Consider the following 17,709-nt stretch of genomic DNA (forward strand, 5'->3'; position numbering starts at 1 on the left):
GAGGTCGTTTGTAATTCATTTAGCTGCCCACAAGATGGGTGTAAATTTTACACACTGGGGCTTTAAGAGAAAAAAATATTGTTGCTTTAGTAGATATACACACTCTTTTCAAGTTTTTATACCTCACCTTGTGTTTTTTGTAGACCTCAAGCTGACTCACTTACCCCATCCGCTCCCAAGATTCTCCCTTGTCCCATGACGCTCTATGCTCAGCTTCCTGGAAACCATTTTGTTCTGAAGTCAGACATCATTGATGTGGGGGGGGGGGGGGGATTTGGGAAACCATGAGGGATTCATTTGAAAACAAGGCAACCACAAGCAGCAATATATTTACTGAAACAGTACGCACTTTATTAAAACGTCATTAAACCAAAATAAAGAATGTGAACTCATTTTTTAAGCTTAGAATAGGTTTTTAAAAAGAGGATAGAAATATTTTATTGTTCTTTGAATCCCTTCTGGAAGAGCAGGCATAGAACAGACATTTTACAGTACTTTCAGCTTTTTAGTTTACTTTTTTATATATATTTTTGTATGTTTATTTACATAGACATTCATATGACCTAAGAGAGGCTGATGTTTTCTTTTTTCCTCAGTATTTTTACATCCACATATGAAGCATTTGAATGGTTGTCAATGAAAAAAGTGAAGACACAGTCAAACAGAGCCAAACATAAAAGAAAAAAAAAACATGTAAACAAGAATCGCTGCCATAAAGAAGTGCTCCACAGCTACAAATGTTTTGTAAAATACGTAACAATAATTTAAAATAATTGCAGAAGTGTTAAATTTGAATAGTAACACCAGCCTGGGTGTGGAGCTTGTGCTTTATGTGCATGACGGGGTTCACATGAGGATACATTTCTCCTCAGCAGTCTGCCTCAGCTCAGTCACTGTGCTCTGGGCCTTGTTCTTCAGCGTGTCCAAGTCCATGTTTTGAAGCTTGTTGAGGAGTGAGTCGTCGGTCTCCTCTTCCTCCTCATCTTCATCCACCATTTTGGCAAGCTCCTCTGGCAGGTCAACGTCATCTCCAGCCATCTGAAGCATTGCGCTGTCTTGAGCACTCTTAGAAAAGGGGTAAAAAAAAATGTGTTAAATGATTCAGTCATTTAACTCATTTCAGATATTTGGCACTTTGTGAAATTTAAAGAACAGGCAGAGGTGGGTACTAACTGGCTACATTTACTGAGTTACTTGAGTAACTTTTTGAATAAAATGTACTTTAAGGAGTAGTTTAACTGCACTGTACTTTTTACTTTCACTTGAGTCATATCAAAGTATCGCAACTCTTGAGTAAAATTTCTGGCTGCTCTACCTACTGCAAGTAACTCCATGAATAAAGAATATACCTGTTTTAACCAGGAATGCACCAGAGAGAAAAAAAAACCTAGAGTTTATGTTAAAGTGAAACTTATTATTTGTACACAAGCTTTGTTATTTTATTGTTATTTTCTATCTGCTGAGCTCATTGAGATATTTGGAGATCAAATGAACGTACAGTAAACAGCAGATATTGTCACTGGAAGTACTTTGCATTGTTCTGACATACTGTGTAGATATTCACTGCTATAATTATTGCTATCATGTTTAACGTTGAAAAACAATGATTTAGACAATTGTTTCGCCGGTCTGAATTAGTTGTTTTGTAATCATGTTATTCTTTGTATATTTTTTCATTTTTGACTTGAAAATACCAGAATATGCATATAACCTTATATTTTTGTCTGTCGGATTAAATATTTTTAAAATATTATATCATCAGCTGTTATGATTAGTCACTCAGTACTTAAGTAGCCTTCTTACTGAATACTTTTTTTTTACTTGAGTAATTTTTTGGCTGACTACTTTTTACTTTTTACTTGAGTAAAACATTTTTGAAGTAGTGCTACTCTTACTTGAGCAAAATTTTTGGCTACTCCACCCACCTCTGAGAACAGGTATAGAACATATATAAGAATATGTTACCAAGGTTTGGTCAAAGATTTACATACACCCAACATATGTACAGTTCAATTCAATTCAATTCAATTTTATTTATATAGCGCCAAATCATGAAACATGTCATCTCAAGGCACTTTAAAATTGAAAGTTAGGCTTTTCACAACAGATTGATGTCACTTCAGACTGATCCTCATGACAGAACTGCTGAAACTGGGTCAGACGTTCATAGACCTTTCTTCTTGTTAAAGTGGGGATCTCCTACACATGCATGCTCAGGATGAAGGATTGGTGCAAAGCAAACGACTTGATGCAATCAAGCGTCCGCTGTCACTGCATGTTGATCCAGGAGGAGGGATTGCTGCAGGTTAATGATTTGATGCAGTCATGGGGATTTCCTTAGATGGAAAACTTTTTACTAATTTGAATAATAATAATAATAAACCAAACTTGACAGTATAACTGGATGACTTGATGTATAACTTGGTGCTTTGATGTTTATGCATTGGATGTGGCTGGTTTTTAGTTTTTATTTAGTATTGTACAGAAAGAAATTTTCATTGTTAAGATAAGATAAGATAGGCTTTACTGATCTCACACTGGAAAAATTCACTTGCCACATCGGCTCATAAAAGAAGGTGCAAAAGTAGGAAAGGTGCATCAGTTATGTACAGTGAATCTTCATATATACAGTGGATCAAAGAAAAAGAGAAAAATAAGAATAAAAATACAAAAAGAAATATGAATGGGCAGATGATGTCTTATTTACTTAAATTGGCGCTAAAAGAATAAACTTAACAGAGCTGAATCTCAGACCCTCTCTCTTTCCTGAGTCGTACAATAGCTGAACATTCCCATGCTGTTTATACTTGCGTGATTGTTTGATCAGATAAATGTGGCAACTTCAGCCATCTGGATATTATACCCAAGGACGAACAAGACTGCAGCTCTACAATTCTCTTTCTGACACCTTTATTGATTCCTTTATTTTCCCCATGACGTTTCACAAGGAATCAGCTTTTTTTTTAAGTGTTGCTCTATGTATCCACAGAAGTGTCTTCAATTAATTCAAATGTTATAAATTAACCTATCAGAGGCTGAAAACACCATGACATCATCACCTTGGCTTTCCCAAACTGTTTAGAGGCTTCCGGCAGTAATCTCTCAGTATAATTTAGCTGCTGAATATCAGGACAGTAAACATTTTCATATTGAGCAAATCAAAACAGATGTAGCATTCCTAAGTGTATGATTAGTTGGTTTTGTTGTTTTTTGGGTGTGGAGCTGTCAGCTAAATCTTGCTCCCTTGTCAAACTTTTTAGACTATAATAAATTTGTTTCTCAGGGAATGTATATTTTTTTTGGCTTTCTTTCTTTATGTATATTTACCAAAAGTTTAGATTACAGATTTAGCTAATAGATAGGAGCATGTTTATTTATTCAAAGCAGTACAGGTATCTTTAATTCCTTAAGATATTAAAAGTATTTGACATATATGAAAATGACTATATGCTAGAACCAGTCAGTGTAAATACGCCTCTCTGATGAATCCCAAATTTCGCAAATGGCTGGCTTAGTTTGACACGAATAAACGGCTAAGTACTTATCATAGTTGTTCTTTAGTCGTTTTTATTTGAGACGGGGCATTCAGATCTTTGATTAAGCAGACATAGTGATTAGAGAGCTCCTTACATCCGGTAGACGGTATTTATCTCTGAGTGCGACTCTCAGGTTTGCCCTCCCAGCCTTCTTCGTTGCAAAGTCCTTGTCTCGCTGAATCCTGCAGAAGAAAAACACAGCCGATAAGGCAAGCAGTGAAAGCAGCTGAGGACCAGACTGTGACAACAACAACAATACCATATGCACTTAAATATATGTTTTAACATATATTTACAGGTTACCTTGTAACTGTAACCGCTGATATCCAAACACAGAAATGCTTTGCAGGTATCGCAGCAGACGGGCATTGTATTAAAAGGTTAAAGGGTTGGCCAAAGCAGCTGGCGATGAGCAAAGCCTTTCTTGTAAATCGGTGTCTCAGCACCAGCAGCATTACCACCTTATCATAATGTTTCTGTAGAGGAAAGCAGTTTGCGTTACATACTTTCTATTTGATTTAATTTGATTATTCTAGTTCTATCATTGTCTTCCTCTATTATGCTGTGAAAATGCTTTTCTTCAGCTTTGACAGAGTAACTAGTCGGAGTTGATGTTAAACTAAATGCAGGGCTATCCTGAAAGAAAACCTGTTGGTGGCTGCTAAAGCTGGGTAGGGTTACCCTCCAGCAGAACAAGAAGCCTAAATATGCAGCCAGGGACGCAATCAAATGGTTTAGATTCAAGCATATTCATAAATAATTATATTCATATTCATATTCTTAAAATAACCCCAACCAAAATCTAGTTGAGATTCTTTAGCAAGACCTGGAAACTGATGTCCATAGATCTGCTTCATCCAGTCTGACTGAGCTTGAGATATTTTGCAGAGAAAAATGAGCAAAAATATCAGTCTCTTGATTTACAGCTGCCAACATCATGTTTCCAAGTGTGTCAAGGGGTGTAGTATTTTGTATGAAAAAGTTTTGTCACCTGACCACAGCACCCTTTTCTGTTTCCTTTTTTACCTGCAATCTGATCATCTGGTGGCTTTCTTTCAACAACAGATATTTCCTGCCACATTTTCGTTAAGTCCAGATGTGTGAAGTGCACTGCTAATAGTTGTCTTGTCAAGAGATTCTCCCACCTAAGTGGTGGATCCCTCCAGAATCCTCACAGACATCTCAACTCCTTCAAGGAATTGAGTTTTCATTGCTTGGCCAAACAGTGCAGACAGTCATATTTTGGTAGGTTAGCACCCGAACCATAATCTTTCCGTTTCTAATAAATGAACTGAAAAAAAAGCTTGATGAGGTGTCTAAAGTTTGGGGTATCGTTTTATAACCTAATTCTGATTTAAACCTCTATACAACTTTATCCATGACCTTTCTGCTGTGTTGCATAGTCTGATGCTGTTTGTTCACCACTTAAAGTGATGTTCATTTTTAAATCAAACATTGGTGGGCCGGCCCCAATATCAAGTCACCTCATGAGGATTTAACCTACTGAGCTTGTCAGTATTCTGGCAGACTTAGATATACAGACACAAATGTTTATAACAGTATTTTATTGTAGGGGAATCATCTTTTTTTACCACATCACTCTATAAAGAACGATCGTGTCCCACCGATTATTGCTAACATAGAACTCCACAGCGATATTTGGAGATGCAGAAATCTGCATGCAGAGACGCCACATCTAGGGACACAAATATAGCTCATGTTACAACGAAACAAAGTTAATAAGCATTTGCTGATTAAATTCAGGGTGGTCCATTTGGACTTTGGTCTAAGTAAACCCCTTTCTCTTTATTTGCAAAAACAATAAATCGTAACTGATATTTCATGCAAGACGCCTAAAAGCCAGCAGTTGTCTGAGAGAGAATAAGAAAAGCTTCTCTTTTTTTATATATATATATATTTTAAATTGAATTATTACTACATGATCTGTCTTTCAAATTGTTAACAAAAATGTTCACAAACAATGAATGCTGAATGCCTCAGACAGGAAATAACATAATGTCTTTAAATAAATTATTCTCTTATTACAGTCTCAACATTTTTTTAGAGGCATGTTTCAAACCCTGCCCACTGTGAGGTGCTGTGACAAACTTGCATCCTCAGACTACTTTGTTAGTCATACCTCCAGATGTTTTTGTTTGTTTGCTTGTTTTATGATTTATTTATTTTTTAGCAGTATTGGGCTTTATTCAGCAGTAATGCCTGTAATGAATAAAGAGATGGCGCCTATCTTCGGTGGTCAATGGGCAAGGGGCGGAGTACATGCTAGAAAAGTTGCCAGTCCATCAAAGAGTCCAGACCTCCAGCTTGGAGAGGAGGCTGAAGTCAGTCTGCAGTGCCCAGGGAGAGGCACTTGGCCTGGGGTGGGAGTCATGTTCTTTTGTATTGCTCATTTTAAATAGTGGCTAACAGAAAAGGACCTTTAGGTTATATAATATTTAAAATCTATTATAATTATTATTATAAATTAAAAGTTTCCAGACACTTCAATCAACTTAAAAAAAAGCTTGGTATGACTTGCAGTTACGTTGATTTTATGGAAATTGTTAGGGAGTGGCCAAGGAAGTTTTGATCATTTATTGGGATTATTTTTTTACCCTGTTGAAAAAAAAAACTTATATAAAGGTTAGATTTTTCTAGTTTTAGTCATGATGCTATACTGAAAGAATAATCAATTTTACGTTTTTTTTTATGCGTCTTTAGCAGGGAGCACTAGTGAACAACCTGCTAGATTTATGCTGCATCCTTATATTAATTTCATGGTGTTAAATTAAATTAAAAGTCACAGATAAAGAAAATCGCTTTATATTATTTTTATTCGTGAATTAAAACAAAATTCTCCAGTTCTTGTTTGAGTTTGGGATTTTGACTGTATGGCTGTAAAAGGCCATAGAGACATCTGCCTGTTTAAAACAATGCGGGGGTGCAAAGCACCTCACGCTACGGCTCATCAGAACAGCTATAGGCTAAACGGTCAGGAACTGACCTCCTGATCATGATTTATCTCTGACGTCATTTGTGTTACTAGCCCAATTCTGCAATAATGTCCTTATCAGAGTTATATGTCAGTTTCCATGTTGCTGCATTTGTCCTGTCTATTTAAGGGTGGTCTGCTCTAACCCTGCTTTAATCAGATTAGCCTCCACAAGAGCCACAGCTTGGCATAAATCCTCAGTTGCTTGATGTCTCGGTCAGGAAGGTGCTCTTACATTCTGCCATCAGGGCAGTCTCAGCTTTTACTCATACACAGTTTGAAGACATGCGCAGGAGTTGCAGCAGACAAACTCTACATTTCACAATCCTGTTTATATAAATACAGGCTTAACTTTATGCCCTGTGAAAAGGCTATTTACTTTGTGATTTTGTCAATGTGAACATTTACAGAGTAATGACCTTTTTGAAGAGTTTTAGTCAGGCTTCAGAGCGTATGAGTGGAAGTGGATGCCATGGCTTTGGATGATATTACCAAGGATGCGACTACGCGTCTAAATTAAACAGATAATGGGGCCCATATTAAACAGGCTTCCAATGTTTAATTTTTTCCCTTTCGGAATATTGCCGAAATGAGAAATATTTTGTCCAGGGGTGACGCTGAAAAACTAGTCCATGCATTTGTTACTTCAAGGCTGGACTATTGTAATTCTTTACTATCAGGAAGTCCACAAAATGCAGTTTGAAGCCTTCAGCTGATCCAAAATGCTGCGGCAAGAGTTCTGATGAAAATCAACAAGAGGGATCATATTTCTCCAATTTTAGCTTCCCTTCATTGGCTTCCTGTTAAATCAAGAATATAAGTTAAAATTCTCCTTCTCACATATAAAGCCCTTAATAATCAAGCTCCATCATATATCAGAGGTCTGATTACTCTGTATGTTCCTAACAGAGCACTTGTGGTTCCTAGAGTCTCTATGGGAGGCAGATTCTCCCAACTCCCAGTTTTGGTCCATGTGGCAGATACCCTGTCTACTTTTAAGACTAGGCTTAAAACTTTCTTTACTCCAAGAGATTAAAACAATCAGATAAACTCATTGAATGGGATTTAAATCATCTTAATAACTAGGCTTTATTTACCTTTATTATAGTGCAAACGCTGCATCATCGTGTAAATTCAGAAACAGTATCTGGCTCCCTACCTTTTTTTCTCTCTCATAAGGTCAGATTTATGTTATATTAACACATAACATAGAAAGGATTCCTGGATCAATGTGTGCTTCTGTGCTTTTTTGTGTCTCTGCTCTGTCTTCTCTAACCCCCAGTCACTTGAGGCAGATGACCGTTCACACTGAGCCTTGTTCTGCTGGAGGTTTTCCTTCCTGTTAGAGGGGAGTTTTCCTCTCCACTGTCGTTTCATGCTTGCTCAGTATGAGGGATTGCTGCAAAGCCATGGACAATGCAGACGACTGTCCACTGTGTGAATGCTGCTTGTCAAGACTTCCTTAGATAGGAAACGTTTTGACCAATCTGTCTGATTTAATTGAATTTGACTTTGTAAAATTATGTGATGACGTGTTATGAATTGTCACTATATTTATATTTATGGAGATAGTCATATCTAATTTACTCTTATATGTCATGATTTAGGTTTTTTGTTTGTTTGTTTTGGACTTCTCCAGACTTGTCTATAATCAGCTCTGTCACCTCTCAGCCACAGAAGCTCCTACTCTGCTCACCTGTTCCCCAGCCTTCATATACCTGCCCCACTCACTGTCAGATTAGCTCATCACGTCACTTGTGTTTTACCGCCGTTGCATTTGCAGTCTTTGTGTGCTCAGTCTGCAACAGTTCAAGTCTGGTTCTGCCAGCATAGAACATTTCCAATAAACCCTTTTTAAGTTAACTTGTTGTTCAGCTGAATTTCCGGTTCACACCTGCATTTGTGACATATTGTTTTGTGGTTATCATATAGCTACTATTACACCCTATTTGTATTGATTGTCACTGTGTTGGAGAATCCAGTGGAAGAATTAATATCCTCCTCTTGGTGGATATTGCTTATCAGAGTTATATTGTTACATTCCCTGCAGTGGAGTATGAGAAAAACATAAAAAATATAAAGTTGTGGTCAAAGCGGATATAGGAAAAGCCTCTCTGGTGTGTAAGAATTAGTGCAGGATTGGTATGAAATGTCCCCATGGTTTCCTTTTGTACCCCCAAAAAAAGTCAGGTCTGAATCAACAAAACTATGGAAGCACACAGAAAAAGGGACAAAGACACCAGAAACTCACTCCTTTGGTTGAGCTATGGAGAGTAGGTTAAAAAATGTGTTTCCAAAAGAACGCACAAACCAGCGTTTGGAAAGCATGTAAACCCCATAGGGAAAAAGAATGAAAGAAAAAATTTAAATTGTGTGGGGGGGAAAAAGCCTGAAGCTTTTCTGACTTTCTTCTTTTCTCATTGGCAATAAGATCTTAATTTCATTAGAAGTTGTCTTTCACCTAGTTGAAGTTAACGAAGAGTTCAGCCTCAGACGACAATGTAAGATGATTAAATAATTATTGTTTTAAAGCGCCCTGGCTAAGAGATGTGTTTAATGGTGGCTTCTGTCCTGACAGGTTATTACACACTAGCCTTGTCTGCTCCTTGGTCTAATTTGAGCCCTGAGAAAATAAACCCTTACCCAAAGCTACCTGCTAAACCCTGCCCACATCCGTTGATGTCATACGTGCATCACAAGTGGCCAAGCTGTGGCCTGGAGACACAGATTTAAAAAAGAACAGGTATCAGCCACTGAAAGGGCATTTAGATTCAGACCGTCATTGAGAAATACATTCATTCATTCATTCAAACAAAATAACAAGGATGCAGTAAACTTTTAATGACCTAAGACAAGTTAAGAGAAGTTAAACAGTCTTCACGGCTATGATGAATACCATAACAATAAACCAACTTCCACATTCAATGTATTTAACTTGAACACATCGCAGCTATGCTGTGTTAGGTTACAGAACAGAGTACCTCATAATATGACTGTGTATTTATCTGTTTTCATATTCCTGCTTCAGTGGTATCTAGTTGTATTCTCAAACTTCCTGAATTTATGATGAAAAAGAAATGCATGGAAGCAGTTTGTGGAGAGGGCCATAACAGACTGGAAAGGTCCAATTAGATTTTTCTGATGTTCTGCTGGGACCTGCAAAACTGCCGCATCATCCGGACAACTGCCGAGATCAATCGCCTTGTCTATAATTGAGGGCAGCAAAGGGTTCGGCCTCGAATGAGAATGTAAGAAGATTAAATAATGGTTTTCGTTCGCCCTGGTTGAGAGATGTGTTTAATGGCAGCTTCTGTCCTGACAGGTTATCTGCTTCTCTGTCTAATTTGAGCCCCGAGGAAATAAATCCCTACCTAAAGCTACCTGTTAAACCCCGCCCACATCCATTGATGTCATACGTGCATCACGAGTGGCCAAGCTGTGGCCTGGAGACACAGTTTAAAAAAGAAGCCACTGAACGCGCATTCAGACAGTCATTAGCCATGTTTCCATCCCAAAGTCAGGCAAATTATGAGCGAACTTTTAAAATTTCGTAAAAAAGAAATGTGAATTCGACATGTTTCCATCTACTTGCTTGGAGCAAATTAACCTGGCTGCGCAAAGCATAATTCAGTCAGAAGTTGACATTACACAAGACAGGAAATAATTATTGTTAACTAGCATGGACCAAACCCCTAAAATGAAAAAGGAGAGCAGTTTTCTGGAATGTGTTGCTATCAGGTAAGTTGTCATTGTCCTGTCATGTCAACTAGTACTGGCGATGTTAAACACAGAGAGACGTTGAGAAAGAAATGCTATTCTGTCCGCATTATGGTAATATCCGGTAGGATGCCAACAGCGGAAAAAGCTGATTACTCAAGTGAGGTAAATATTGTCAATGTCAGAACTCACCAAATATGTTTCCATCTCCCATTAACTGCATTAACTTTTTTTCACAAAATCCAAAAAAACACCTCAAGCAAGCGTAAAAATGTTTTGCGTTTTTGTTACTTCAAATTTTGCCATTTCCATCAACCTTTTCTGATGCGGTGCTTTAAAATTTGCATATAAAACGTTGATCGAAACACAACTTATGGAGGAATAAAGTGATGTTCATCACTGCCGCATCACCCACATAACTACCCGGAACAATCGTCAAGCAGTCAGACTTAGGACGAGTCCCGCAGAATTTTGCAGTTTCTATCAACCTTTTCTATCAACCTAATGCTCATTAAAAGACGTTGATGGAAACGTGACAATTCTCATCCTGTTTTTTTGCTAATAAACCTTTGAACTGCAACACCGTGTCTGGCTTGAATATCGGGTTCCCCGCCTGTCTGAAGCATTACACTTAAACCAGTTCTCGCACAGAGAACCGTACCACCTCTATCAGGGAAGAGGTTCCTTTGCTTTATCAAACAAAAATTAGATGAATATATTGTTACCAGCTTGTACTGGTAATAGTTGTTGCAACCAAAATGAATGACAAGGGTCAATGTTTTTTCAACCAACAGGGCTTTTTTTCTAAACCAACAGAAATTGTTCATGAGAAAAGAAGAATTGCAAAAGAAGCAGAGTGAAAGTAGATACTCGGTCATGGTTGACTTTATCGCACCTTCATCAAGGTTTGCCCTTTGGGATCTCAAGGTATTTGTAGCTTCAACTCATTCGGTTGCGATCATCTTTGCACTCAGGGAAACCAAATTGGAAAACATTATGGATGTGCGAAGTATACATGTGAAATGTACGCACTTGTATTTCCTGGAACGTCAAAATGGTGCCAGAATGTAATAATTTTTTATGCCTCTTGACACGTGTCTGGACAATGCTTAATGAAACTTTGTAGATTGCTAATACTGGCAGATTACAGGTGTCAAAAATGCATATGACTCAATCAAATATGAGCGGCGATGAGCCCGTTATCCATATCACTGTTTGTTTCATGCTTGGCATCTACGTTAGCATTCATCGTGGATCGTGAATCTTTAGAGTCATAAATCTGGGTCAGATTAGGTGGAACCTGGGGCAACATCAGCCCTACACCTGTCTGATCTTTTAGTTGAAAGAATGTTTCAGAATCCACACCAAAATCTGTTTAAAGTTGTTTCTCCAGCATAGTGTTTATGAGAGCTTCATCACAATATTAAAGGCAACATAACATGCGAAATCCATTTTTTTTTTTTAGCCTTTAAAAACATTTTGTTGTGTACTTGGAATCTGTAAGAAGCAGAAAAGTTGATTCTAGTCTCTATTTTGTTTGGGTCTTTTTTGAGCCGTTGAGTTTTCTTTATTCTCTCTTATGTTTTTTGAACAATGACATTACAGAATTTGCCGCGTAGCTGCAAGATCAGGTACTTCCAGCTATCCAATTTCAAATCCGCCATTTTTATTTTCCGCTGCGATTTTGTTGAGATTGAAATTATAGAAAAGACCGAAAGCAGTCTGAAATTACATTCTGTATTGTCGTTATAGGTTTCAGCAATTACCATCACATGTTTCCCTGATATCATGCAGCCCTAATGTTTACTAAAGCCAACAAATATTTACTGATGATATTCTTCCCATATATGGTCACAGTTCTTAGCATCCGTTGTGACTTCAGTGGCTCAATTGTTTTCACTGTGCAAAACCAACATATCTTTGTTGTGTGTTTCCTAAAAAGTTTGTAATTTTTGGCATCATGCATTAGAAATGTATTATATCATTTTATCATGCTTTTTTTAAAATGTAATGCTCTAATTGTTGAAATAGACAAATGCACTCCTGACTATTTACCTTGAGAGAATGCTGTAAGGAGGTGCGTACATATATTTTACATAAAGTTATGCACTTTTTGTGTTCAGATTTGTCCAGTTTTCACAGACAGATGCTTTGTAAGAATCGTACTGCCAACTTTTGCCTCATGCTGTATCAACACCGTACAGCAGAAAATACGTTTTCTGAATCCATGCAGCATAATTCTTCCATTGTTATTTGATTAGGCTTCCCTATCATTATATTTGGGTCAAAGATCTTGAACACTATCTATTCCTCTATTCAAACCTCGCTTCAAAACATTTGTTTGGAAGCGTTTTTTGTTTTTTTCTAACGTTACTGTCAGTCAGATTACAAAAGCCATTGAGCTATAAAATGCATTGAATCACATTAAAATGCATGCATTGATTAATCATGTTAAGATAGTGTTCCCTCCTCAGGAACCTGGTGTAATTTTTCAGTCAAATGCAGTTTTGCTATGTTAAGCTTTGTTATAAACATGTAGGTGATAAAAGCATTTTTTTTACTCACTTTTCTTCCACCAGCTGCTTCTGGTATTCCTCAAACTCCTCTCTAGACATGCCTTTGGACTCTGCCGTTTCTTTACCATCTGCTCCAGCTTTGCTGTCACCTTCGCCACCTCCATCAGAAAAACCCTTTAACTTACTGCCCAACATTTGATTCATGAGAAATGCCATAGCTTTTTCAAAATGTCTGACTCAATTTGGCTGGCGGAGAGGAGAGAAAACCTTTTGACAAATGTGTTTCTTAATACTTTCAGAAATAATAATTCATCTAGCAGAGTTGCTCACTGTACAAACGTCCCAATTTGAAACCTTGCCTATTGTGTGCCATGATGATTAGAGTGCATCAATAACTTGTGGCTGGAGTAAAACCGCTAAAGAGCTTAGCTCATAATTGACAGGCTTCAGACAATGAACGGTATTTACCTTGTCAACAACACGCCGCAGGGCAGGACCTCTGTATGTTAGGCTAAACCAGCACACATCTGATACATGTTGCAATAGACTAAATATAAAATAGAAACAATGAGAATGTCAATCAGTAATTCCATGGTAAATGTGTGAATTATAATTCTGTATCTGTTGCTATTCTGTCTCTTGTTCAAGGCAGTATAAAGGATCATTCTGGCACTGAAAGCTTGAAACTAGAAGACGTGTTCTCTATTTCGATGGGTGGCTCGGGATTTGTGAAGAAAACTTTCTGTTAAAATATGCTACCTGAGGCAGATAACGCTGCTGGTGTCTTCATTAAGTATAAATCCAGATTAGCTGGTCCTAAAGGCTAAAGCTAATGGGTAGTTAAAGAGGAGCCCAAACCTCTATGATCTGAAAACAGCTTCAGTCTCATCAACATCATCACCATTTATGTAAATGCTATTTTGGGAACAGTTGTCAGTTTTGCATAAATAAATACAAGCCAATAATTAATTATGAAGAGAAGCTTCGCGTATGATACTCCATGGAGAAACATCACATGTAAAGCTTCCCTGATAAGCGGAACTGTCATAAAACTCTCTAAAAATCATTAATCAAACTGTGTTGGTTGGCCAGGACTCAGTGATGCACTGGCACACCAAAGGCTGCCCTGTGTGGTCTGATTCGACAGAAAAGCTCCAGTAGCCGTAACTACTGAAGACGTTAATGCTGGTTCTGATAGGAAGGTGTCAGAATACGCAACTGTTGGGGAGTACATGGCACCAGGATGCAAAATGGAAAAAAGGGCAAGCCAGTGTGGGTAGTGTGATGCTTGAAAACCTTGAGGTTGTTACTTTTACAAGTACCACCTGCCAAAGCATTGTTTCGCAACATATACACCCTATGATGGATTCATCAGGATGACTGTGCGAAACAACTCAGAATGTCTGGATGATCTGAATCACTGACTGACTGATCCACGTCTTGTAGTACGAGAACAGATCAGAGACAGAAGAGCATTCAGTAGTCCAGGCTTGGGTCATGCACAATGTTTCAGTAAACAAGCTGGGGTTTCCGAAGGCCCAGAAGCAGGGGTAGAATCCAAGATCCAGGCCTACAACAGGCAGAGGTATCCAACAGGGGCAGAGACAGCCAGACTTGGTTGAGAGGTGGCTCAAGGTTGTTAAAATTCAGACACAGAAGCCAAGAGGAGAATCGGACAGGGGCAAGATTGGCAGGAGAAATCACAGGAACGAGACAGGTCAATAGTAGAGAGGCAATCAAGGAACACTGGATGGTTTACTCACAAAATGTTCTTTCAAGAATCTGGCAGTAACACACTGGGAGAGGCTGGTGTATATATAGTGTACTTCCCAGGTCCGCTTAATTGGAGCCGCTGCAGGTGTAACTGCTCAGATCTAATGACCTGAGCTGAGCGTGAGCAGGAGCAGACAGAGAGTGACGTCATGGAGGTCAGGCATGGGTTTCTCAGACAGGAACAGGCTGAATCATTACAGCTGTGACATCTTTAGAGGACAGCAGCAGGTTTGAAGATTTGAATTGGCCTCCAAATCCCACATATTTCCATCCAGTTCTGAATCTTTGCGCAACTTACAGGATCTGCTGCCGACATCTTGGTGACCAGAGACCACCGCACACCGTTATGGGTCGAGTGGAGTCCATACCTCACAGGGTCAGAGCTATTTTGGCAGCAAGAAGGAGACCAACACACTTTATGGAAGAGGATCAAAATGATTTGCGCTAATGTAGTGATGTGTTAACCTCCTATAAATCTTTTAAAGGGGCCTACTGACGTATTTTGGCCATAAAAAGAAAACCCACAAAAAAAAAAAAAACATATTTATCTTCAAATAAAACAATAAACAGCAAAACTTTGTCCTGATAGTGTTTTCTTAATCCTTTTTGAGCCTGAAAAGAACTTTGCACCGATCAGCTGGTAAACATTGTTGCGCCATCTGCTGGCAGTACCGCAGAACTATCAGGAAGCAAGATGGTGACAATTGATGCTGGTACTGTAAAGGTGAATTCACACCTTGTCGTACATTGATTGTACTACTTCTTTCTGCAAGCCAGAAAGAGAAGCTGTGCAGTTGATGTTGCCAGCCATGCGAATTGCCGGTGATATGCCAGGCGAGAGTAGGGCTGAACGATTTTTGAAAATAATCTAATTGCGATTTTTTTTATCTTAATATTGCGATTGCAATTTAATGCGATTGTTTTTTTGTTTTTTTGTTCAGTTTAATTTATCATGTCTTTTTAAACATATACAAACAACAAATCAATCTGTTTCATCGCTGTACATAGATAAAGATGTTTGTAAACAAGGACTATTTAAAACAAGAACTTTTAATGTTTTTATTAATCAGAATATTATTGAAGAGAACAGCTTTTAATTGATTTGGACATCAAACCTTGTTGAACATAAAGTGCAAAGTGCAACCAACAAGCAAGTCTATGTATTAAACTGAATGACCAGTACCTAATGCTATGGTGAGATTCCTTAAAGCTTCTAGTAAAACAGTATGATTATATAAACTGTAAAACAAGTAATAAAATTAGATTATTTCACTGCTGCAACTGTCTTCCCTTCCATGTGGAGACAAACCTCCTTCAAACATGTTACCAACACCTAAGGGACACATCTTGTCCATTAATTGTTACATAGCCAAAAATTGCAGACCTCTGCAATTTGGAAATTGCAGGGGGTTTTATATTACAATTACATTGCAAATGGGATTAATTAGCAAAAATGCGAAAAACTAGTAAAAGTGGTGACTTTATCGCCTAAATCACGTTTGGCATGAATGCACCGAACACACCGTATGCGTTCACACCAACCGCAAAACACAAAAGTTCCGATTTTTCTATTCCAGCCACTGTCGCTTTGCATCCATTGCAGGTGTTATGTCGCTCTGCCTTTGTTTTAATGTCCAAAAATCATGCATTTTGCTACATCACAGGCATGTATATGTAGACGCCGAATCACACAATGATGTCGCGCCATAATGAAAGTGGCATAGTGTAGTGATTCAAAAGATGCCTCATTCATGTGCTGCGTGGATTTGTACCAAACAATTTACAGTACATACCTGATTTACTGGCATTATCTTTCATAGGTAAGAATGAACATATACTTATAATTGTATTTATACATTATAATGTTGCATATGTGTCTGTGGGAGCCGGTGCTTCACCTTGTTTAGTCCTTGCGCACATGCGCGATATCATACTTCCGGGTTATGTGGTCATGGGATTGTAATTATAGACAAACAAATAGAGCAGAAACAAAGTGCAATGCACATACATAAAATATAAAAAGCCAAAAGGGCGATCATTTATTCAGAAATCATTTGTATTAACTAGTGTAAAATTTGTAAAACCTCACTTCAAAAATCCTGAAATTTCCCTTTATTCTAATTTGAAATGAAATTAGTTACACATCCACATGGCAGTTTAAATTTCAGCCAAAACCATACATCATATTTGTCATGATTTAAGTTTTGTCTGGCTTCTTTTCCTGTTGTTTTTCGGTTCATCCTCCTAGTCACTAACCTGACTCCGCCAGATGGATTTGCTCCGCATATCCATCTGGAAACCTTCCGTTGAAGTAAATTTGGGAAGCGGCGACAATACTGGTTAGCTGATTGGCCTATGTTGGTGATAGACGGGCCAAATAAACCAATCAGAACAACGAAGCACATGACGTACTAACAGCGACGACGAAAACACAGCCACAAGCTCTTGCCGAAACCAGTCGGGTGAATAGCAAAAACATCTTTTCCTCTGAGAAAAGCCTCCAGAGCAGCAAATCATGACAATATTATGATAATCTATTTATAATTATGATTTCATTTAAAGTTAAACTGAATCTTACATACATTTTTTATATATATTTTTTTTTTTTACACAATATTAGGCATCATCGGTGCACTTAAAGTGATTTTGTGACTTTAAATTCAACATCACACTTTTTCTCTGTTTCATGACTCAAATATATTCAACGAGATGCTTAAACTCTTCCTGATCTGCTCTACTCTACCCCCCAGAGGGCCTCCCATGTATTGTTCTTCTAAGATACTAAGAGTATATTAGGGACGCTGTGGTCTTAGCCCTTCATTGACCTGAAACCTCTGCACCTAACACAGAACTAATAAGGCTCAGGACATTAACTATGTATGACTTATAGGATCACCTAATTACTGGGGATTTGTTGCAGATATTCTGTTCTGGGGAGTCAATCCAAACTGCCTATGATGCTTAATGTTGCTTAATGTTGTGTACAAATATATAAAAACATGTATGTAAGATTCAGTATAACTTAAAATGAAATCATAATTATAAATAGATTATTATAATATGATGCAGGGTTTTGGCTGACATTTAAACTGCTATGTGGATGTGTAACTCATTTCCTTTCAAATTAGAATAAAGGGACAGTTCAGGATTTTTGAAGTGAGGTTCTGGTAAAGGG

At 37.9% G+C, this 17,709-nt stretch overlaps 2 protein-coding genes across 2 annotated transcripts in view; both read right to left on the reverse strand.

The window, feature by feature from the left end:
• Positions 1–17,709, reverse strand: part of atcayb (ATCAY kinesin light chain interacting caytaxin b) — an 86,705-nt gene that overhangs the window by 48,625 nt on the left and 20,371 nt on the right. The gene's annotated exons all lie outside the window — the stretch shown is intronic.
• Positions 409–13,162, reverse strand: LOC118556433 (complexin-4-like). Its single transcript, XM_036138419.1, has 3 exons — positions 12,811–13,162; positions 3,631–3,718; positions 409–1,065 (listed from the first exon to the last, which is right to left on the reverse strand). Exons 1-3 carry the CDS (start codon positions 12,975–12,977, stop codon positions 847–849), a joined length of 474 nt encoding a protein of 157 aa, XP_035994312.1. The 5' UTR covers positions 12,978–13,162; the 3' UTR covers positions 409–846.

Source organism: Fundulus heteroclitus, chromosome 6 (genome assembly GCF_011125445.2).
Source record: "Fundulus heteroclitus isolate FHET01 chromosome 6, MU-UCD_Fhet_4.1, whole genome shotgun sequence".
NCBI lineage: Eukaryota > Metazoa > Chordata > Actinopteri > Cyprinodontiformes > Fundulidae > Fundulus > Fundulus heteroclitus.

Excerpts from the sequence above, each read along its gene's own strand:
- LOC118556433 (XM_036138419.1), bottom strand. The coding sequence starts at position 12,977 with ATGGCATTTCTCATGAATCAAATGTTGGGCAGTAAGTTAAAGGGTTTT. Across the intron at positions 3,719-12,810 it reads AAGCAGCTGGTGGAAGAAAA|GATTCAGCGAGACAAGGACT; the intron begins GTGAGTAAAAAA and ends TTTCTTCTGCAG. Across the intron at positions 1,066-3,630 it reads ATAAATACCGTCTACCGGAT|AGTGCTCAAGACAGCGCAAT; the intron begins GTAAGGAGCTCT and ends CCCTTTTCTAAG.